At 40.0% G+C, this 23,489-nt stretch overlaps 1 protein-coding gene across 1 annotated transcript in view; it reads right to left on the minus strand.

The window, feature by feature from the left end:
* Positions 1 to 4,745: 4,745 nt before the first annotated feature.
* Positions 4,746 to 23,489, minus strand: part of ngfra (nerve growth factor receptor a (TNFR superfamily, member 16)) — a 28,128-nt gene continuing 9,384 nt past the window's right edge. The window contains exons 3-6 of the mRNA XM_040044412.1: positions 22,412 to 22,771; positions 16,040 to 16,280; positions 13,888 to 14,102; positions 4,746 to 8,465 (exon numbers count right to left, since the gene is read on the minus strand). Coding sequence (XP_039900346.1) covers positions 8,413 to 8,465; positions 13,888 to 14,102; positions 16,040 to 16,280; positions 22,412 to 22,771 — 869 coding nt within the window. The 3' untranslated portion in view covers positions 4,746 to 8,412. The remainder of the gene's footprint in view (positions 8,466 to 13,887; positions 14,103 to 16,039; positions 16,281 to 22,411; positions 22,772 to 23,489) is intronic.

The raw sequence follows: 23,489 nt of genomic DNA on the forward strand, positions 1-23,489 counted from the left end.
CGACACTACAATGACAGACAGCATAGGCTGGTGTGGAGTCTGGAAACAGACAGAGCTAATCCAGTCGTATCAGGTCCTAATTTAAAGCTGGCACCTCCGGTCACCAACCTATGGTCAGCTGCCACATAGAGCTTACATAACTGAAAGCATAGAACAAAATGAACACCACTCCTCAGGCAGGGAGGAGGGAAAACAATAACACAGAATACAAAATCAAGTCTGGGTCATAACACTTTTATTTCAGTGGTCACCTGAACATTAAACACCTCATGAGTCGAATCATCAGTCAAATCTCATTAAGTTCTCTTTACAAGTTTGATGTTGGCCCAAAATCTTTTTTGTGCAACAGGTTCTTCTTCTAAAAAACACACTCACAGTCTCACAAAATGATGGATTTATTTAGCGCCTAATTCCAAGTATTGACATGATCGGTGTGACTGGTTCTTTTTATGCTTGCCTGCTGCAGCACATGTGAAAGTACTGTGAACCTCAACTTTGCACTCATGTCAGTCCAATAGTGCGACCGGTTCATAATATCAGGGTTTGGCTGAAATTCCCCGAAGTTTCAGACAACCACATTTTCAGACGTTAAGAAAGTCTCATGTCTTTTGGCTTTATTAAGAAATTTCCTGCATATTTATTGAAATGCCCACATTAAATTTTTGCCTTTGGTCATCATTAAATCTTTTAGATAATGACAAAGATCTGTTTTATATATGTTCCTTATGACTGGACTTTTCTATTTTTAACACATGATATTTAAAATAACTATATTATTATATTTTTTTCAGTTTCTTTGAGAAAAAAATCAATTTTTCTTTCTCATCTGTTTTTGTGCCATGAATCCATCAGATATGACTAATCACCATGCACATTTTAGCCCATTAAGTGCTGATGGAGTGTGTAAGCCCTGTTAGCAAAAATCTGATGAATTTATCTAAGTGTATAAATAAGTGTCTATGTGAATGAATAAAGCTATAACCTGCTGATTTAAATTTACAAATAAAGCATTCATCAACAAACGAGAGCCAAGCTGAGACATTCTTCTTGTAGGTGCTTGTTTCTTTTTTAAATTAGTCACACAGACAAGTTTCAGTTGTATCGCCTCGAGCATGTTCGCACATTTGCTTCAAGTTGGCGTATCTCTTTCATTTCATCTCTTTATGGGCTTTTTTGTCATTTCAGCTGAGTTGGAGTCCTGATTAATCTTGATAGAAGGAAAAACTTCTGTTGATTAGTGTTTCCATGTAAATGTTCCCAGCTGATCAAATTAAAATTTATCTGTCAACCCCATCTTGCTCTGCTTTGTTGCATTCAGTAGAAACTAGTGAAGGGGGGAGCTGTACAAAAACATTTCATCACTTTCCTGTTGTATTCCTTTAGTTCATTTTTTTTAAAACTGTTGTGCTATTTCACAAAAATTGAACCAGAACAGACGTTAGTACCGTTCTTGATCATTTTCTTGCTATTATGTCATTTCGTTGTTGATGAAGGATTTATCGCTGAGGATTAGTCTCTGACACGTAGCAGGAACAAAAATTTCATCTGGAATCCAAAACGTTTAAGTGGTGATAAGACTGTAGAGAACCGCACTCTGGGTCCAGTAGACCTTCACATATGGTCTTGTTTTAAACTGTGGTTTGGCTGTGAGTCCAGCACGCCATTCTTTCTGGTTTAAGCATTTTATTTTCATTTGCTTGAGGTCATTTTCACAATGCTTTTGGGTGTTTTTGAAAAGGGGGGAAAAAAACAACAAAAATTGCCTATCATCAAAACTAGGAGGGTGGGAAATGTTAAAATGTTGATAGCTCTGTGAGATTATGACACCTGTGTGTTCCGTTTTGGAAATATTTTAAATAATCTTTTATGATTTTCCCAATGACAAAAAGCTTGCTGAGATTTTTCCCACCCTCTTTAGATTATGTGTCATACATGTATCCAGGCTACTTTCAACTGCTGAAAGAAATTGATTGAAATCTTTAAATTACCCCACCAAGCTCAGCATCATTGTCATGTTTGTAAAATGGAATCAATCAAGCTGCCCATTAGCTTAGCTTAGCATGAAGAAGAAATACAGATGTTGTCAGACGTTTGTATATACTCATCATGGTCATGAATTCCCCGGTAATTTGGGGCTTTTAATGATTTCTTTAAACTTTTATTGGGAAGGTCCTTCCACTAACTACATGTTTTGATATTTGTTTGGGATCACTGTCCTGTTGGAGCGTTCAATCGTGTCCAAGTTTCAGCCACCTGGCAGTTGATTTGAGTCCTCCTTCATTATTCTTTCCACTTTGTGCAAAGTACGAGAATCAATGACACCAAAACAGTCACAAAGCAAGATGCTACCATCACCATGTTTGTCATGGTGGTAAAATATTCATACTGTAGGTTTGAAAGCCTCCCCTTTATTCCTCAAAACAGACCTCTTGTCATTCTGCCCAGACAGTTCAATCTTTGTGTCGTCTGACCATAAATGATTTCTCCATATGGGCAGCTGCATTAAAGGTGTCGATTTTGGAGGTGGGTCTTCTCTCTTGGTTGGCACCCTCTTGGCCCAAAGCAATGTAAAACTGGCTTCACTGTTGACAGTGATGCTGGTGCTCCAGCAGTTTCCAGTTCACGAGAGCTTTGAGTCTCCGTGGCTCCTGGCTTGGTCCAGAACATCCTAACTCAGGGGTGCCCAATCCCGGTCCTCGAGAGCTACCGTCCTGCAGCTTTTAGATGCATCCTTGTTCCCACACACCGAATCAAATGAATGGCTTGTTATCAGGCCTTTGCCAAACATGATGGCATGCTGAAGAGGTAATCAAACCATTTGATTCAGCTGTGTTGGAGTAGGGATGCATCTAAAAGCTGCAGGATAGTAGCTCTCGAGGACTGGGATTGGGCAGCCCTGTCCTAACTGATTTCCTCCCATCTGAGCATGACAGCTGGGTCTTCTTCCAGGCTTTAGCACAGGGGTGGGCAACTCCAGGCCTCGAGTGCCGGTGTCCTGCAGGTTTTAGATCGCACCCTGGGTTAACACACCTGAATCAAATGATTAGTTCATTACCAGGCCTCTGGAGAACTTCAAAAAATGCTGAGGAGTCATTTAGCCCTTTAAATCAGCTGTGATGGATCATGGACACATCTAAAACCTCCAGGACACCGGCACTCGAGGCTTGGAGTTGCCTACCCCTGCTTTAGCAAATACTTGCAAAGACACATGCAAATACTTAACATTGTTTGAATTAATGAAATTGGAATCTTCAGTTGTTTATAAAGTCTTCCCAGCTTATGTAAATCTACAATTCTCCTTCAGTTCTTTGGACCCATTGGTCTGAGTATTGGTCCTGAGTATTCTTTTCATGCCAGCAAACTTTTGACCCCCTTGTGAATTAGAGAAAACTCTAAATAAATTTAAACTTGTGCATCCGGTCCTTATTGGATTTTAAATTAAATATGTCTCCTCTAAAATCATTACCCTCTGACAAAGAACAGTTCAAAGAAATCATTAAAAGCCCCAAATTACCATGACGGTCATGCCCATGATGACTGTTTGTAAACTTCTAACCACAATTGTGTTTTCTCCTCATGCTGACCACAAGTATACAGTAGCTGGCCTGGCTGTGTCTGCAGCTAACAAATCAGTCTACGAGTGCTTCTAAATTTAATCGATTACAGCATGATGTTGTATGGACTGAAAATATACGAACATTTATACTGTACTGCTCTTCTAGTCTTACTTAGCTCAATAAGTCCCTTGGGCTACAAATCACATACATTCATGCAGCACATTATAATATGCAGTTTAAGTGATTTTTTTTAACCCTTTATTAATCTAACCAGCAAGTTTGGACTGTGGGGGGATGGAAACCCACATAGACACATCTAAACTTCGCACAGAAGTACCCCAACGTAGCATCACTCAAAACCTTCTTGCCATCAAGGAACAGTGCTAACCACTACACTGCTATTCCACGTACTCCTGGTTTTCACGGATTTTGATATGAAACCAAGAAAATACAAGCCATGCATAAAAAAAACGCTTTAAATGGGCAAAGGAAAGAGGAAATCATTTCAGGATATTAAAGTAAATGATGTACATGTCATGCAGTCAGTTATGAAACTTAAACTGAAGGATGATTTCAGAGAGTGGATTCATTAGCATAAATCCTTGATGAACTGCTTCAAGTTTATTAAAAACCTGCAAGCTGCAGCGTTTTTGGGGGGTGGACCTCAAAGTCTACCGATTCAAACGTCACTGGAAATGGAAATGTACAACGAAAACAACCTAAAAATATCTCCGAGCCTGAAATGATCTGCAATTCATAAACTATTAAGACGCAGCGTTCTACCAGACAATAAAAGCATTTGCAAGCAGGCAATAATATATGCCAAACCGGATTATTAAGTCCATACTTTCACCCATCTACAACTGTTGCATAATTTTTCATGTTTTTAAGGTGATGACAAAAAGTTATTACACTGAAATTAAATGTGGCAATTGTTCATTTTATTTTAATATCTTAATGCTTAAACACTGAAGCTTTATTAGTTTTCCTCCTTGTATTCTTTGAGCTACTCTAAGCTAATCAACAGCTGGCACAGGTTTCATATTTGCAAAACACATCGCTTTTTAGCAAGCAGGTTTGCCAAGATCTCAAGCTCTTCCTTTAACCAATAATATTAACACCATATTTATCAATTCGTGTGAATATAATCAATCTCAGTGTAGCTACAAAGACAGAGTAGACAAATAATGCAATGACATCTGTTTATTTTAATATGGATGTCCATTACACTTGCACATATTTTTGTTTTTATACATTTTCTAGGGTATTTTTCTGTATTGTATCAACGCTAAGAAATTCACATTTACATAATGCATTTTACATTAGTAGGTTACTGCAGATGACATTCAGCTTTACTGGGACCAGGTCCTGATCTATCTGTATCAAGTAATAATATCACAGAGTATCACAGTGAACCTCCCCATAGACTTCATTTTACTGTAGATTACATATCTTGTTGCCTCTGTGATGGAGGTATGTGATAAAACTTACTGTACATGCAAAAAATCAGTACCGTAGAGCTGATTTCTATTGACAAATAGTATGTGTGAGCTTAAGAGTAGAAGTCCTGGGTGGCATGTTTATGCAATGCTACATGACCCTGTTAGTTGCCAGTATTTATAGCATGTTAACATATAGTATGTGTTCACTGGCAACCTATTTGTACTGTAAGTCTCTTTATACTGGTGCCAAGTTTATACAGTTTGCTTGCGTCTCCAAGGTTCATCTATAGTGCTGACTTCGATTTACTAGAAACCTTCATTAGCTCTGAAAATATTTTTAAAAATACACAAAAAACACAAAATAAGTGGAAAACTGCAAAAGAAAACTAGCCATACATCTGAACTCAAAGATACTGGACACTGTACACAGGCACTTGAACTGTGGTACACTCTTTGAGTGCATTCATATTATGTCTAATAAGTGCTACAAAATAACATCAGTTAGAAAAAATACGGATTCCAAAAGTGTAATATTGTTCATTCATACAAACAAACAGGAAAATGTAAAGACAAAAAAGAAAAATCAATTTACAACAAAAACTTAGGGCTACTCAAACCTTATCCTTGAATTGGTCTTGCATATATTTTTGTTTATATTCAGGTTGTAGATTCCTACAGTGTGTCTCACTTTACAAGCTGTTAGAGTAACACAGAATAAGTCAGTTCAGGGTATATGAGTTCACTGCTGGAGGGCTGATTGGGCCTCAGGGGGATGCAGTCGTGGAGTAAGGGTTTTTTTTTTTACTTTCCTGTTAAGTCAACACTCTGGTCGCTCATGCTGTAGCAGAGTCTGCTTTAATGTCACTGCCAGAGCTGGGATCGGGATGACTCATACCGGCTCTTACAATAGAGGAGTGAATCATACACTGTCTGTATGTGTGTGTGGTCACATGTCTGCACCGCATCAGCTGAGGAGGTGTGAGCAAAGGACAGCAGAGTTTTATTTGCTTCCATTCATTATGCTGCAGTGATTCATGGATCACAAGTGAAGAGAAAGTTTAATTGTCTTGAGCTGTTGGTGACCAGGTGATTGATGCATGTGGGATATAATGACTCACTTTCTCTGTCTTCTTCTCACTGTGTGACATTTCCTATCTGGTGGTCATTAAATTCGACAAGTTCTGCTAACAAGTAAACACATCCACTTGTCCATAGGTAATGGCATAACAAATAATCCCCGTTTAAAAGCCATGTGTCATCTCTTACATGTGAGGTTTCGTATGAAGCTAGGTGAAGTGATGTGTTTATTAGGGAACTTGGTACAGGTAGGTGAATTTTGTACCTTTGACCAGAGCCAACCATTTCCCCCGTTTTATAGTATTAATTCTAAGCTAAGCTAACCGGCCTCAGAGAGCATCATATTGAATGTTCAGATCTGACATTAGCAACAATCTTCTCATCAAAATATTCGTGAAAAAAGCAATCAAACTATTCTTTTAAATGATTCTGTTTCTATATCCTGAATCTATATCAACCCGTGTCTTTCTAGCTACTTTACTTGTCTACTTAGCAGGTCTATTACACAACTTACAGATGATTCACACTAATTTTCTGAAGATCTCTTTATCATTTTATCCACACCACATTAAGAGGGACCCTGAGATGATACGTGCCCCTGACGGAATGAATGCTAAAGCAATGCAGGTGAGCTCAGCTACAATCTTTTGCAAGGTATCTATGTCAATTGCTTTTACAGCTACGTTAGGCAACAGGAGGGGGGCAGCATAAAAGTGGTCCTCCATGATAAAAGGTGTCACCCAGCTTTAGATGTGAGCCTGGACTAAGTGCTTTTATATCACCAGCCAATATAGTAAATGTCAGCAGCCTCAGAGTGGGATAAAGGATTTGTAATGTGGCGTTGAGGCTTCAGCGAGGGCGTAGTCACCCCTCTGTTGTCCACAGCATTAATCCCAATGAGAGTGGAGCAGAGGGTAAATGAAGCTGAAACCCTGAGGTAATTACTACCTGCCTGTCAGGATGTCTCTCTAATGGGTCCCGTGTTGATGTGAGTGCCAGCGGCAAAGCATTAGCACCTCCACACTGTTTATCAGACTCAGACAAAGCTGCATGAAAGACTGCAAGAGTGAGAATGTGAAGATGTAGTTGCTTGTGCAGATTATGAAATGAAAGTGTGCCTCTGAGGGTTGTCCCAATTTTCCACTCAGTAAGCGTAAATTGTTATAGATGGGATTCCTTGTTGCTGATTTTGTGTCCCAGATTCATTTAAACATCAGTTTAATGAGCACTGATGACGTAGTTTGTTGCTCATTAGACGGCTTCCCCTTCCCATCAGGCATGTTAACTCATTGCAATGAGTCAGCAGAGCTCCACAATGCAGAGACGTTCCCTCTCATGTTGCACATCCAGGCTCCACGGAGGAGTGTGGAGGACCACTGCTGAATCAGCCATGTAGCTCAAGCCACAAAATTAAAGTACCGCACCATAAACAGAAGATATACATTTGCGTATGTTGAATTAAAAGCGTGAAATTACCGAAACACAATCCTTTTTAGGTGCCGTAACGGAGGTTAGTTTGTGAGAGAAAGTCAGGAAGAAGCATCTCACTGAGGCAAAAAAAAAAAAAAAAACAGTTAACCTCTTTTTCCAAATATGAGTCACTCGCATCAGTCGGCGTAGCCAATCTCAAACAATGACGCAGACTTTTTATAAGACAACATGACATGAAACGCATCTGTGGTTAAATGATACAAGAGAAAGAAATTTCAGAAGAAGTTGGGAGTGACTCACGGCTCCCCTGTTGCTTTTCGTATCGCTGATGACAGTGGGGGTCTAATAGAGTGAATCTCGTGGAGAGAGGCAGAGGATTATCCAAGAGTGGGACGCCACAGAGCAAGATGTGAGACGGACAAGCTCCCTTTGTCTCTTCGATGCTCATGAAAAAAGAGGGAATATAATGAAGTGTCTTTCTACCTATTTACCTATCAGGCATAGATGTTTCATTGCAAGTGATCATAAAATTTAAAGGTAAATGAAAAGCTTTGAGATGGATAGGAGGTTCTAAACTGGCAGCTAGTGAGAATTATGTCATGTCATACTGGAATAGTCAGGTAATACAAGATGCACTGGCAAATATCTACCTATCTGTGTAACACGGGTTCAGATTTTGGTTGATATTGCCAAAGAGATTGTGTCCAGGCACACTGTATGTGCATGGAGGAAGAGTCAGCGTGTGGCCCAAAGGTGCTGGGAGGTCCTTATCAGTCGAAATGTCGCTCTGTGGCAGCTTCAGATATAAATCAGAGTCAGTTTTTACATTCTGTGGCCGCCTGTCTTCCTTTTGGTCCACTGTTTAAGTCCCCACTGTCTTCTCCTTGTCTTGGGCCTCCGTCTCCTCAGACTTCAGGGGGAGGCGAGTCAGGCTGGGGACCCCCATCCACCCTAACCACTGCAGAAAAAGATAAGATATATGTCAGGCTGTGAAAAGAAGACACTGGTGGGGGTTTTTTTAGTTGTAGAGCTCTTCTTTTATTATCTTGAAATTTCACTCATACCAACACTGTTTCTTGTGTCTCGCACTGGAAAGATCCTTGTTCTATCTTCTTCAAAAAGTTTCTTAATCACGAGGAAATGTTTCTAGTTAAATCACCCGAATGTTATAGCTATCCATTCACCAAAAAATAAACTACTTACTATAAGTCATGTAAAACCTCTAAAACTCTGGATAATCACACTCTACCCTGTAGAGGGCCCTATGGTGTCATCCACTCATTCAAGCTTGTTAAACTGGATCATTAGCTCCATGAGGATGGGAAACAAAGCTGATTGAGGGAAACCATGGAAACACCTTGGGAATGAAGACATAATTCTGAGAGAACCCCAAAGTCTGTGTCTTATCAATGCATCCTTGTGAAAGTGAACTACAGTACAACACAGTTTGAAGAAGGGACTACCTATAGTGTCACTCTCCTCCTACAAAATCCTTTTCCAAACATCATACTGCACTAAGAGCACTAAGATCGCTACACCCAGTTTTTCTGCTTCCTTTCTCCATCTACTCTGATTATGTCCAGCGGCAGTCCAAAGCACTCGTCTCTTCCTTCTGCTTAAACAGACACTCTACAGGCATCCTCAGTGACACAGAGCAGAAAGACTCTGACACTGGCCAGTGCCCAGCCATCTGTATCACGCACAAGTTCATGCACACAGACACACAGTGGCTTGCACCTGCACTTCTGCTTCAGTCCAACTGTTTCTGAACTGGCAATGCACCTCATTTCAGAGGCAGCATTGATAATAATAGCCACATGGCTGTTTTATAAAGTCCGACCTCATTCCAAGAATCAATACAAACTGTCTTTCACTGAACCAGTTCAATCAGGTCTACTCTGAAACGTGAACTCCCCATCAGAGCGAAGCCTTGTTACAGACTCTTTTTTTTTTCCAATCAGAACACTCAGGGAATCCTGATTGGATCCAAAGCCACTGTTAAGCTTTGAAATTTGCCAATTGTGATTGTGATTTGTGGTTTCATGATTGTCACAAGAACTCAAAGGAAAAGTTTAAGAGTCAGTGTTTTACTATGTTCACATATATATCTGTTTTTCTTTTGATAGTTTACTATCAAATAGCACTACTTATATTCATTTCAGAACTCATTTTATTCCATTTAAATCCATTTTCATTTTTTAGGGCACTTGAAAGGATACTACATATTTTTGTGTTTACTTGATTAACTAAACCCTGCATGAACACAGTCTTTTCTTCCTAAATTATAAACCTATTTTCTAAATTTGCCTGGTCCCTCTTTTTTGTATTTTTATTTGTCATCAGGCATTTGTGATAGCATGTACCAAGCTGATGAATCTCCATAGTCTTTTTTTTTTTATATCAAATATCTGCTTATGCACTTGTGTCATGGGGCAAGATATTTGTACCCAATTGTGCATTTGCACAATGCCAACAACAGCGCATGGTGGGAGCAATAGAGTGAACTCGTTTGCCAAAATACAACCTTGAACCTTAAGCTAGGCTCTGATCATAATTTAGATTTTTATAGTTTTTCTTTTTAATGTATCTGACTTTGTAAAGAATCACTGGTTTACAGAGCAGCAAGTCTTGCACCAGATGCCTGTTCTCTACACTGGAAGCCCCAGCTGGTGGTTGTCCCCAGAGGCTAATTCAAAAAACTAGTCACCAGGTTCCCAGCACTTCAGAAATTTGCTTCTACATCCTGGGATAAAAAGGGAAGCTGAATATTAGTCAGGACATTAGAGGATGAATATTTAGTTTAGTTGTGAACTTATTTCCGAGACCTAATTGCTCCTTGATTGTGGATTTGACAAAAACAGATGAAATAATAAGACTCTGGCTTTGGGGGAAAAAACAGCCTAAATCCTTGTTGATACCATCAAGTGTGTTGATTTGTTAAACCAACATCTTCAGGGTAATCAAACCACTTAACCAATTATTAAAGTAGTTTAGAATAATTTAATCAGTTAGTCGACTCATTGCAGCTCTACTGTGCACCAAATACATACTTATTTCACGCGGGGTGTCTGCTGCCTACTTCTATGCTCATTATTCAGATAACAACAGCAGTGAGAATACTTCCACCCAGAGAAGTTTTTGCAAACTTGCTAATGTGGGAGGATGACAACCAGTTATGAGTCATCCCTCTTGTACTGCAGAAATTGCATTAGTGATTTGTAACATGACTCAGCTGCATTATTACTGTAACTTTCAGCTGTATAATGTTACAGAGTAAAGAATGTACTGCTGAGATTCTGCAGGTACCGTGGGCTCTCAAACGCAATCCCACACGTAAACCCTATGATGGAGGTGGACTGTAGTGATGCAATAAAGACTGTCGTCCCTCTGCGTTTTCAGCAAACCTTCTGTCAGTGGCTTTCATAGGAAGATTAAGCAGCATGAATCTGGGATTGTACATTTGCTACAGTGTTATTTTAGGTCAGTTTTGACATTAAAATTTCTACCCTTTCATCATCAGGTCTTTTGTTTTTTCCAATGACTCTGACAATCCTTTAAATATTTTTTGACTGACACCTGCTTTGACTCAGTTTGTTGGGCAATGAGGTCTCGTTTAAATTTTAAACACATACAATCTGCACGATTCATAGGGGGAAGCAGGCAGTAAGCGAGGGAGAGTTCAGGGAGGGGCGCTGCACAGATGAGATGGTTCTTTTCAATTCAGATGAGCAGACAGAAATGAGGCTGAGGACCCTTCATCTTGGAGGTCTCACCCCTCACCAGTGAATCATGCAGGGAATACCCTCATTGAGTGTGTCAGTCAAAGCGAGGGGACATTTTCAGTGCTCGGTTTCTGGTTTTAAAAGCCTCTTTGACTTGTTTTGACTGAAGCTGTTCCCATTACTTTAGCTACCATTTAACTATGGTTCAGTGGAAACAGGAAACCCCCTGCGATTATCATGGATTTATGGCGCATATTCTCACTCCTTTGCTTTTTTTACAGTCCCAGTTGGTTGTGTAAGAGCACACAACCCCCTGCACAAGCACATTTGCTGCCTTTTTAATGGCTTCCGCACCGACAGACGGTGGTAATGCCAATTAGCACGTGCTAAACACTGATACTACATCAGATTTGGAGCCCAGGCCTGGATCCCATCTCGTAACACCTGCTAATGAGCCAGTCCGTTAAAGAGGTGACAGTGTTAAGCAGGCAGTCATCCTCTCAATGAACCAATGCCAAACTTTGCCTCCAAAAGAAATTCCTTTCTTTTCTTCGACATACAGCGGGCTTCACATTTGTTGAGTGGAAGAATGAAAAGAGGTACTCAAACAAAACACAAGAACAAAATGAGCTTTTTCCAGGCCTCATTAGAATGTAATGGGTATCCTAGACCAGACACAGTGGTTCGGATTGTAGAAGCAAGGATTTGTCAGTTGTTTGTCTTCGCATACTATTATCCTTATTATAACAATTTCTTAATCTTTACACAATATGCTTTGGAAGGGAAAAATAAAACCCTGAGAAAGAACAGGACAAGCGAGAACAACTGAAAACAAGATCACGAGTGAACTTAAGACCTCTTCAGTAGAGGAAAAAACTCAGTCTTATATGTATAAATCAAATTAAAAAAAGCTGGTTTCATTTTGTAAGTGCTATTTGAGAATTGAAGGACGATGGATGGCTCAGTGTTGTGCAGAGGCCACTTCACATTCCTGGAGCACTTACTTTTATCCTCCAAGGCTCTTTTTTTCCAGACATTCAGTGACAATTCTCACCGAGCCTCATTCTTCGCGTTTATATATTCAGTGCTACGCAGCGAATGAAATCACCTGATCTTATATTGATTTAAAAGGAGAATTAGATGGTCATAAAAGACTGGTATAATTTGAGATAACTGGGCTCAAATATAGTAATAATTCAATGTTTGCATTTATATTTCTTGTACTGGTTAAGGGATGATACCGGCATTTTATTTTATTTTTTTGGGGGGGGGTTTAGCTATTGTGATCAAATCCCTCTAACATATTGATCCTGTAAAACATTGTCTTTACATCCAAAGCTTGATAATGAATTTGCTAAAAAGTACTGCTGTTCCCAACAATCAAAAACACATTTCAACATACACATTCATGCTGCTTTAACATATATAAATCTGCAAGTTAGTCCCCAAAATGCACAGATTTCTCCTGATCCAGTAACATTCCCTACAATCTAAAGTTCCCAGCTAATTTTGAAAATGTCACAGCTCTTTATTTAAAAAAAACAAAATATTTTAACAATATTTATGCCTTTAGTAGGAAGCACAGAAATTCTGGCTCGCAGACAAAAATGGCAAAGCACTAGAAAAAAAAAAGTATACTCGGAGTTATCTTAATATATCTATATTAACAGTAATGGCAGATATCTCAGACAAACAAAAACACACACACAAAAAAGTTCATCTCTGCGTTTCTCCATCTTAATGCACTGCATTACAAGAAGTAAATTAAGGACATGGTAAATTGCTTTATAATAGATTAGTAAAGTGCATAATGTTGGTTCTAAGCCAGACATCATTTATTGAGTTCATCTTCCAAACAAACCTTTTAGATGTTGTCTGGCTTTCATGTCTGCATTGCACAATCTGTCCTAAAGACCTACACCAGAAACACTTCCCAAGTCCCCAGAGACAAATATATGGAGGAGTAGTGGTAAAGTCAAATACAGATCATGCATATACAGTTACATACCCAGTCTATACATTCCTCCAATGTACTGACTGAGATGGAATCTGTGTCAAAATTCTGTCAACACTGAAATTTTTCACCTTGTTTTGACGGCAGGTTTCCTACAGAGCCGTACTCTGTGCATTCCTTGAGTCTAATGCATCGTGAATACCTGTAAGACTTGGCCTCACCTACCTGCCTTTGGCAGCTAAATGTAGATTTTAGTCCTGCTGTTAGGTGATATACTGCTTTTGATCTCAATCCCGCAGAAATGTGTCTTCCCTCTGAGAGAAAAGCTTGCACAATGCTCAAAAAACACCACTACACACATTGATAAAATCTCAGTAGAATATCTTGATTTAATCGAGGTAGACTTTCCTTGGCACCGAAAGTAATACCACGTGAAGGAAAAATGTATTCAGTCTGGGATGAGTCTAAGTTTCTGTGATGAGAGGCCAGGTTTTCATGGAGTGAAGCACCTTAGCTCCCATCAGGCTTATCATTTTATTAGAACACGGTCACGCAATTTCCACTTTATGCTTTCATGGAACTGGGAAATTGATTTGCAATAAGCAAGAGAGGACAGAAAGATGAAAGATAAAGCATTTTGGATATTTAAATACCCATTTATCACACGGAAAGACTGAAAAGCTGGGATTAGGGTTTGAGCCTACCTATCTGTTCCTGTGTATGAGAGTGCGAAGGCTGAGGCTGGACTTCAGCCTGGGCCTGCTGCTGTTGCTGCTGCTGCTGCTGCTCCTGCAGACTCTGACTGTCCACTGAGATCCCGCTGTCACTGTGCAACTTCTCTCCTTCCGGCGTCACCATCTGGTTATTTGTAGCTCCACGGTTATTAGCTGCCTGTTTGTTCTGTTTGCAGCTATTCCACCTGTGGAAAAGTAGCACATCAGATAAGATCCAGTGCGATAAAGATACAGTCATGGTTTTAAACTAAAACAAATCTTCTTTCATTAAAGTATCACTTTTCTTTGGCTTTTTTTAAGCATTTCTAAAACCAGAAACACAAAAACAAAACTATTGAATGTACAAAATTATGTTCTTATCTTCTGTAATAGACAAACAGAAGTCAATAAGAGGTTAAGAGGGTGGCTTATCACCACATTATCAGCTACCTACATTGTGTTACATTGCAAATGGCCCTTTCAAGTCTCTATCTACAGTGTGGGATCTGATGTCCCAACGTTGGTGTTGTTCCTAAAACATCATATTTAACAATCTTCAGTGCAAATGATGAAACACGTTTTACCCACCGGATCCATTACAACCTGCTCCACTCTTTGTATTACCTCACCTGGCCTTTGAAAGCCTTCCTGCCTTAAAGTGTTTCTGTCTGGAAGCCTTTTCTCCCAGAAAGCACTGCATTCAAACTTCTCCCACTACCATCACATTAGCAGGATTAGTCAGTTGCAATGATGAAAGTTGCAACAGCATTACTTATTATGCTGAAAGAACTACGACAACGCTAACACCCTAAAAATATCACCCTAAGATCCCAGCTGCTCTGCCCACTTTACTGGATATATTAGCTAAACACATTTAGTATTTAAGATCATTCTAAATCAAAAACTTTAAAATGACAAATTAGTAAACTATATTTCATATTTTACATCATCCTCAGAATTAATGGACTAACTAGCTCCACAGTCCTATGCAAAAAGAATATTTCCATTTCCATCTATTTCTGTTTCTTATTTGTGAATTACACAAAGATTTTGCCGCAAACATTTAGTGTGATCGACATTATAAAGTCCAGATGGAGACAGCATTTTAAATCAGTTCGTTGCAATGCATTAGTTAGCTAACTAGCTACAGCTTCTAACACCTTATAGAAATCCATTCACAGCTGTCGCTTCCACTTTCAAATTAAACAGCCAGCTGCTAGAATGGAGTAACTTTCACTTGTATTTCTTCAGAAAATGCTATGGGTCATCATTATCACTGTAAACTGCATAGTTATATTTTGTACTAGAATCTTAGAAAGCAGAATTATAATTAGTGTTATGAATACAACTACAAGAAAAAGAAACACTAAATAAAATAAATATACAAAATACTATAAAAAAGAAATACAACAAAGTGTTCTTCTTGTAGAAGATAAAGTAATTTAAATATTCATGAGGTATTTAGTGGTACAGTACAGTAAACACCTCTTCTTATAAAATACTGGGTGTTAAAGAAATTCATGTAATTTACAGTCTGTCTATGCATGTCAACAAGTACATGAGGTTATTAACCAGATGTGTGCGTGACTGTGCTGATAAATCTGGCACTCAAATTTCCTCTGGTCGGCACTTTTCAAACAATCAATGCCCTTAATGAGCTTGTTTACTTGCTTCAAATGTGTTATAGCCTGGGTTTGTATCTGTCTGTCTGAGTGCTTGCATGTGTGGTTGCACGTCCTCACTAACGTGTGTGTGTGTGTGCGCGCGTGTGTGTGTGTGTGTGTGTGTGTGTGTGTGTGTGAGAGAGAGAGAGAGAGAGAGCAAAAGAGAGACAGTAAGGGAGAGAGACAGCTCTCTGAAGTATTAAGAGCTGAGTTTGGGTTTTTTTGTTACGGTGTGTTTTAGCACAAATGGCTTAAAGCCTCTTCAACCACAACTGGAATTAATATTCGACCAGCCACCTTACTACCACTTTTCAACCAGATGTTGCCTGGGGCAGATGTCGCTCCAAGCAACATCCAGACCACCATCGTTGTTCACTCATTCTACACCAGGCAATATTTTTGAATAAGTTGTAAAACCCAAATGAGCCAATATCCTTGACCATAGAGTTGCTTTTAATTATTTCTCTTCACAAACTGACCTCCTAAAGATGAGATAAGCGGCAAGACCCACCACCATGGCAGCCAGGATAGAGCAGTAGATAGGTATGAGGTTTTCATTGAGGCCGTGACCGAGGAAGCGAGGAGAACCAGCGCTGGACGTAGTCGTTTCTCCTCCTGGCAGTGGGCTGTAGGAGGCATCAGGAAGGAAGGGATCAGGGAGGGAGGATGAAGATATATCCAAATCGGAGGTAGGAATGACATCGGTAGGTAAACTAGGATCTATAAGGAAGAAAACAGAGAGACAGGAGCATTTATGAGACAGGAAACATGTTATTTAAACTGCTTATATACAGCTATAGAAATAGAGCACATTTAAATTCTGTCCACATTGCAGGCTAAAAAAAATATTTATTTCTGTCTCTGACTGTGTACTGCATGGAAGCTCCAAATTACCATGGCATTCATGTCCGTGATGAATGTAGGTAAACTTCTCACTAGAACTGCCTTTTTGTTTTAAGTTGGTTCCACTGCATCATTGCTGACAGGATTTTCAGAAGTTAACATGATGCACTCTGAGCTCAATATTTTGAGGAGGCTGTGCCAGTGGCAGCATGGAGACTTTTACCAGCTTTCTGTACAGCGTTCACCATTTTAGTTTCACAGCAACACCACTTGTTGTTGCTATATATAGTTTATCATAAATCAAAGCACTGGAAAATTTTGCCCTGCTTGTAATGTTAAGGGGAGTACTGTATGAAAACTTCTGGGAAAATCTTTTTATTCATCCATTACTGTCTAAAAAAGGAAAAATCCAAACATTACAAAAATAGAGATAGTTCTCTGAGAACCAAGAAGTCATAGAAGTATATAGTATAATATACATATAAACTTTATTCACTTCCTGTGTATAAATCAACACCTTAATGTATTAATTTCATTGTATATTCCCGTGCATATACCATAATCAAACAAGTCACCAAGTCCCCAAGCAGATGTCTGGCGTGCTGCACTCATGTAGCAGCTGTTTCTGATAGACAGATGGGTTCTTCCTGAGTTGCTCTGTGCAGAAAGAAGGAATGCTCTTTAACTAAGGGGGTAAATATCCACCACCCACTACACACTCAGCTTTCCCCACACCAAGTTTGGGCCTTGCATGCCAGGTCTCCTCTCGCCACATCTCCATCTGTGTGATCTTTGCGCACTGCACAACATTGAGGCCATATGGTTTCTAGCTGAACAAAGTCTGGGGTTTTAGCGAGGTCATCATATTGAGTTTAGCCTCTGCTGAGGCCAGAGAAGCGAGAAGAGCACTGTGCTACTGGACGGGTCTGGTTTCTATCATAGCTATGTCTGTAAAGAAGTAATTTTCATAAATTGTCCTATTTCCTCTTTCGTTGTGAGCTCCATTAATTATTTCAATGTAATTTTCCATTTTGCAGCAGCTCCGTGGCATTGCTTCTTCTGAAAAAACAATGCATCCATCATATCTCTCCAACACTCCTGTCATATTATGCATTTGTTTTGAAAAGTTCTGCAAGTTACAAAGCAGCGATTCTGTTAGATGACAGAAAAGGTCTGCAGAGAAGGTTACAGATTATGCCTTCTGTCAAAGTGTGGTCGAGCAGGCCAAGTAAGAGGTCTGTCCAGGCAAATCTAAGACCCCTCTGAGCACAACAGCAGAGTGGGGACGGAGTTGTGCAGCCTGGTTCAGATGTGAGCCAGTAATTCCCACCAGAACCTCAGGCTGCGCCTCATTAGCTTTGTCTTGCACTTGCAGGATTAACCCTGTGAAGACTCCTGGGGTTTCCTTCATGGCCAAACACCGGGACACTCAATCCGAAATACTTTCGGTGTCCCCTCTTTACAGATGTTATGATTTTTTTAGGGCTGCTATCTGGTTTCCACGTATTATATTTCTGTGTTCTAAGCTTTTATCAATAAGTACAATATAACCTTTAAACATGGTGTATTTAAAATCAGATATAACATCCTTTTTAAATAATAATTATATATAAAGAATTCAGTTAAAATTTAAATAGAATTTATTCTGAAACTCGGTTAGCGGGAGCCTTCAGAAACACGTCCTACTCCACTGCTGGCTCGCTAGCACCCCCTAAATAGAATTTATTCTAATGGCATAGTTATATTTAACCTAAAAAGAAAAAAAAAACTCCAACAGGTGACCATCAGTCAGCTGGTACTCTGTTTCACACGTCTTTGGCAAATCACTCATTTGAAGGCTCCACCAAAAAACTAGGGTCAACTTTCCTGCTAACACATCTACAAGCTACTTTGTAACCCACCTCCCCTCTAGCTCGTACTTTAAATGCATGGTTCGAATGTATCAGTGTCATGTCATTTATATTCTGTATTATATGAATGTTGGACATTGAGTAAGGGAACAATCTTCCAGACAAGACTAGTAATGGAAGGAAAACCACACCACATGATTGCTGTGACCGCTGATGTTAACAACACGAAAAAGATATTCAGCGGACCATGACAGCCAATAGCTGTCCTATTTCTTCTGATATAGCAAATACTCAGGTTTCTTCATGGTGATTTGTTGCATATATTACATACGGATGATTCTTTTAATAGTTCATTTGCATCTTGATGGGCAATTTGTCTGGACTTTTTTTCTGTTTGTCATTAAGAGTCCACGTTGGTCTGTCTTTCTGCATGACTGTTGCGGGGCAGTTCTGTCGTAAGGGTATTGGGTTGCTGAAAAAGCAGAAAAAATATTTCGTGGGACAGAAAAACAGAGCACAACAGAGCCATACTTAGAAACAGAAATAATGCGGAGACCTATTTAAAGCGGCACTATTGATTGGGATCTGTCTAAAAGGAGGGAGTGGAACATGGGTGTTTGTATTACATGCATTTCTTGACCTTTCCTGGGATGTAGTCAGGTTTCCTAAGCTCTGCCATACATCATCCGGCTAATGCAGGGATGGCTAATGGTATTAGCAATGCAACCTGAGCTCACAAATAGAACACATTTTGAATGGAAGGTGTGAAAGTGTGCAGATGGTCTAGGCTTATATACAGTTTGTCAAATAAGTTGCAATCCCTACACGTTTGTCTTCACACTGGCTTTTAAATCATGTCACTCTTCTGTAAGTACGCTTTGGTGCAATCAGTGCTCCCTACATGCAGATGTATGCTTACAGTACGAGTCTCACCTAGGATTTGCTGTAAATCGTTTATCTCTTTCCGAGCCAAGACGACAGCTCTCCTGGGAGCATCCTTTGCATAACTCTGACTCAACACATAAAGTACAGTGTGCTACGTCTTTATTGTGACTCCTTCATGCTCTCATTTCTATAGGTTGAAGAAAAAAAACTCTGGCTGTGGACCAAAGGACAAATATAAGCCTGCAGAGGCTGCGTACACTAACTGGAACAGAGCAGGAGCTTAAAGGCAGCAGTGGAACTTTAACAATTTAATTTTCAGAGCAGAGGGTTTAAAACAATCGTGACGCTAAATAAAACTAACCCTGGATTTTATGAGCGTGGGCCTGTGTGTTCAGGGAGATGTGTTTATTAGTGGGGTGTGGACCAAGAGGGGAGAAAAAAAAAGATTGAATTTTTATGAGCCATTGAGGTCTTTATGGTGAAGTTAACCCCAGGGTCTTGAGCAGTGGTTGATGTCTTGACTGCTGCCAGTTCAGGGTGGAGATGAGCAACTATCAGGCGCAGAACACGCACAATGACCTCTTTATCAGCCACCAAACACTCTCCCTCTGTCTCAGCTCAGCTTCTATCTCAATTGCCTGCCGTGCACACATCTATCATACGCACACGTACTACGAACTATTCAAGTGAGCGCTCTGTCTTCTGTGAGGGGGGGTTAATAGGAAGAGTAGAGGGGAGGATAGACAGAGAGGCAGAGTGTTAGGAGAGAGGGAGGAGGGGGTACAGATGAACAGAGGAGCTGCTGTAAAGTGCTCTGATTAGCAGGAGTAATTATACTGCAGCAGTGGAGGCACTGAATGCACACTGGCCAACTTCCACCACTCCGCTTACCGAGCCACTTGAGGGCCACTGTGGGAAGAGATAGAAAGAGGGGGAGGAGAGAAGGTGATGAGCGTGGGGTAAAAAAGAGCAAAGAAGTCTGCTTTATCTGTGTTTTTAATCTTTCACTCCCCTTCTCTTGGAAAAGCTGTCAAACAGATGCTCAGCATTTCACGTTTAATGCAAACCTGCTCAACTGGAGGCCGGACAACACCTTTTGGAAAAGCTATCTCAAGGCCAACAGGATCAAAGGTCTTCGATAAAATGTGGCGGAGGTGTTTACAGCTTCGGATCAAAAAGGTTCACGCATGTGCAGCGTCTTTAATGAAAAACGTAGGAATAAAATCACACTTGGCAGGGGAAGAGTGTGCGCGCGTCATGTTAGCCTGCTATCAGTTGTATTGATTCGGGATGCTCATATAAAACATTTGTGTGTCTGAAGTTGGAGACGACTAAGCTTGCATGCGTGTGTGTGTGTGTGTGTGTGTGTGTGTGCATACTGTAGTCAAGTGTGGGTGCTCATAGAGGTCACTCAGCGAAACCTGAGCACAAGTAGAAGAAATCCCTGGACTGATATCGACCCCTCTGCATAGAATACCAGCACAGCACATATGCGGCAGCCCTCTCTTTCTCTTTCTGACTCTGTCATTGTATCATGTAATTGACACTTAGTGACAGCTGGATATGAAGATCTGGGAACTTTAAAATGCTTTAATCACATCTTATTTACTGTATAAAAATAAGGCAGCGGGATAAGAACAAAATATAAAAATTCCTCCTGTAAAAATTACCAGTAAGGCACTTTCTCCTTTGTCATACCAAGCTTACTGTATGCACAGTATCAAAGACCACCATGTAAGGTCAGCAAGCATCATCATGACCGCATGTGACTGCAGCCATTACCCACAGGCCCACTGGTGCTATTATTTTTCAAACAGTCACATATCATGCCATCTCCAGTCCCCACCGTTACTGCTGCTGCAGTACCATCACTCAGGACAAGGCGGGTCACAGTTGATCTGCTTGGGTGGGCGCTAAATGGGCAGCAAAAGGCTGCATTGTGGCCTACGGGACAGCAGATATTTTTGGACAGGCCAGGCTAATGGTAGGCATTACTTTGAAATTCCAAGTGGAAGTAGATTATATGCCTGGACCATAAATATTTTTGAGATGAGCCAATGCATTATTCAGGCAACTAAAACTAAAGTCTAAATTTAAATTTTTAAAAAATTGTAGTTTTTCAAACTCTAATTAATTAGTTTTGAAAATAGCAATTAATCTGTCTGATTTCTTTATCATTTTATCATGGTGGCAAACAATATAAAAAATAGACCATAATTTGAATGGTGTAAAAAATTATCTTACTGATCAATTAATAATAAAATGCTAAATGTGGCGCTCGTGTAAAAGTTGTTATGTATGTTTAGAGTCATTTTTCCTGCTTTTTTTCCCTCCAGTTCATTTCTCCATTGTCTTTTTTGCCATTAGAATCTATTATAAGAAGCTTCAAGTCATCCTCTCTACTACAACATGGGCTTGACAAATTTCTGAGGCTCATTAACTTGGTATATCCACCTGCCACCACCAGTGTTTGAGGCCATGAAATCTCAACCCTCTCAACGTTTAAAGGGGGATTATTACAGCTCCTTGCTGAATACCAAAATTTATACATAAACATTTTTCAATAAATTGATAATGTGCACAAGAGATTAGTAGGCCTTTAGCCAGTGTTCCATCTATTACGATCATTCTTTGAAGCATTTATCCAAAATTGCCTCACTGGTTCAAGCATGCTTTCCCATAAGATAATGCAGAAGAACATTTTTTCATACAGGAAATCGAGAGCAATACCAGCGAAGACATTTTACCCCATAGATTTGAACTTTGCGGCCCCCTGATGAGGTCAATTTCACGCCTTGTCTAACCCAAGCGAATTTATAGCTTCCTTTGGTACAAGGAGCTTGACTTTGCTCTGACATTCTGAGCTTCTGTTTTGTGGTCGAGACGATTATTCATTGTCCCTTTGTTGACACTGCAGCAAACTTTGACCTTTTAATGCTAAAACTTTGAACATCCTGCTGTTTAAAAATCAGACCAGGGATGACCTCTGACCACGTTTGTTCCCACACATGTGGAAGTTACCCCTGCTGATTTGTGCAAAATGTGACTGAGACATATATGATGCTGTTTTAAAATTACTTGTAGCTACTGTGCAGTTTTAGTGTGGAGCTGCTAACTTTTTAAACTGACTTTTACCCCCTGATATGTTTGGCATAGAAAACATCTTGGTTCGTTTTTACCTTGGTTTCGTTCAAAGGTGAAAAAATATCCTTTAAAAAAAATTCAACTATATGAAACCAACGTGAGTGTGCAGAGCGTGCAGTGCAGACTTACTGTAGCAGACAGTGTCACTGGTTGGCGTGCAATTAGCTTGTTGTGTTTCGTTTTCATCACAGATGGTGCAGGGCAGGCAGGGTTCGAGGGAGTTTTCCTCGTCAGAGAAGGTTTCGTCGACACATTCCTCACACACCGTGTCGTGATCGTGATCACAGTGGGAGTACACGCCCTGTCCCAAAGGGCATACCGTACACTGCTCACAACGGCCAGTTACAGTGTTGAAGAAATAGTTATAGTTACAAATGCATTTGGCATCGTTGGAGTCGGTGCATGGCGTCTCCATCCGCATCAACCCGGTGCACTGAGTGCATGTCTTGCACTCCTCTGTATGACTGTAGTTCTCAGAGAAGGTCTCGCCTACACATTAGAGGAAAGGTTTGAAAGGAATGGAGATGAGTAAAAAAATAAAAGAGATTAGAAGATGAAGAGAGAAGGAAATGTGAGGAGATAAACAGGGAGAAAAACAGTGAGTATAATGACATTAATCATGTTTACTGCACATTCATTAAAAGGAAGGACACATTGATCCACTGGGCTCTTTAGTGATTTGTGCTTCGGGACAAGAAAGGTGCTCTTGTTGGGGAGCGAGTCAAAAGCCTGCTGTGCTCATTATGATATCGATCCCAGAGTGTTTGTGCTGCGCTGAGTAAACTGCTTTAATCTCAGTCATACGCGGGGAGTGAAATGCAGGTGCATCCACATCCTTCCACTGAAAGCCTGTCTTTAAAAGTCATCATCACTGACTTAAGTAAATTAAGATACTTTTGTTACCTGGTCATGATATAAACTGATCTAAAAGCACAAATAGAATTTTTAATTGCCATATCATAATTGAATATATCATAACATAATGTAAGGCTGCAGTCGTATGTTTAAAACTTGACCTCCTGTTTCTTTTCCTTGCTGATCTTCCTTGATTTCAAGGATAACACCATGAGGTGAGGGAGAAATACAGATATGGAATTTGAATTGCGCTACAGTCAAAAACTGTTCTATTTGAACTACCCAGTAATGTATCGCAAAAGGCGCATTGAGTTCTTACCAAGTTGCTTCAGACAGATAAAGACAACCCAGA

Source organism: Simochromis diagramma, unplaced genomic scaffold (genome assembly GCF_900408965.1).
Source record: "Simochromis diagramma unplaced genomic scaffold, fSimDia1.1 OVJJ01000321.1, whole genome shotgun sequence".
Taxonomy (NCBI): Eukaryota; Metazoa; Chordata; class Actinopteri; order Cichliformes; family Cichlidae; genus Simochromis; species Simochromis diagramma.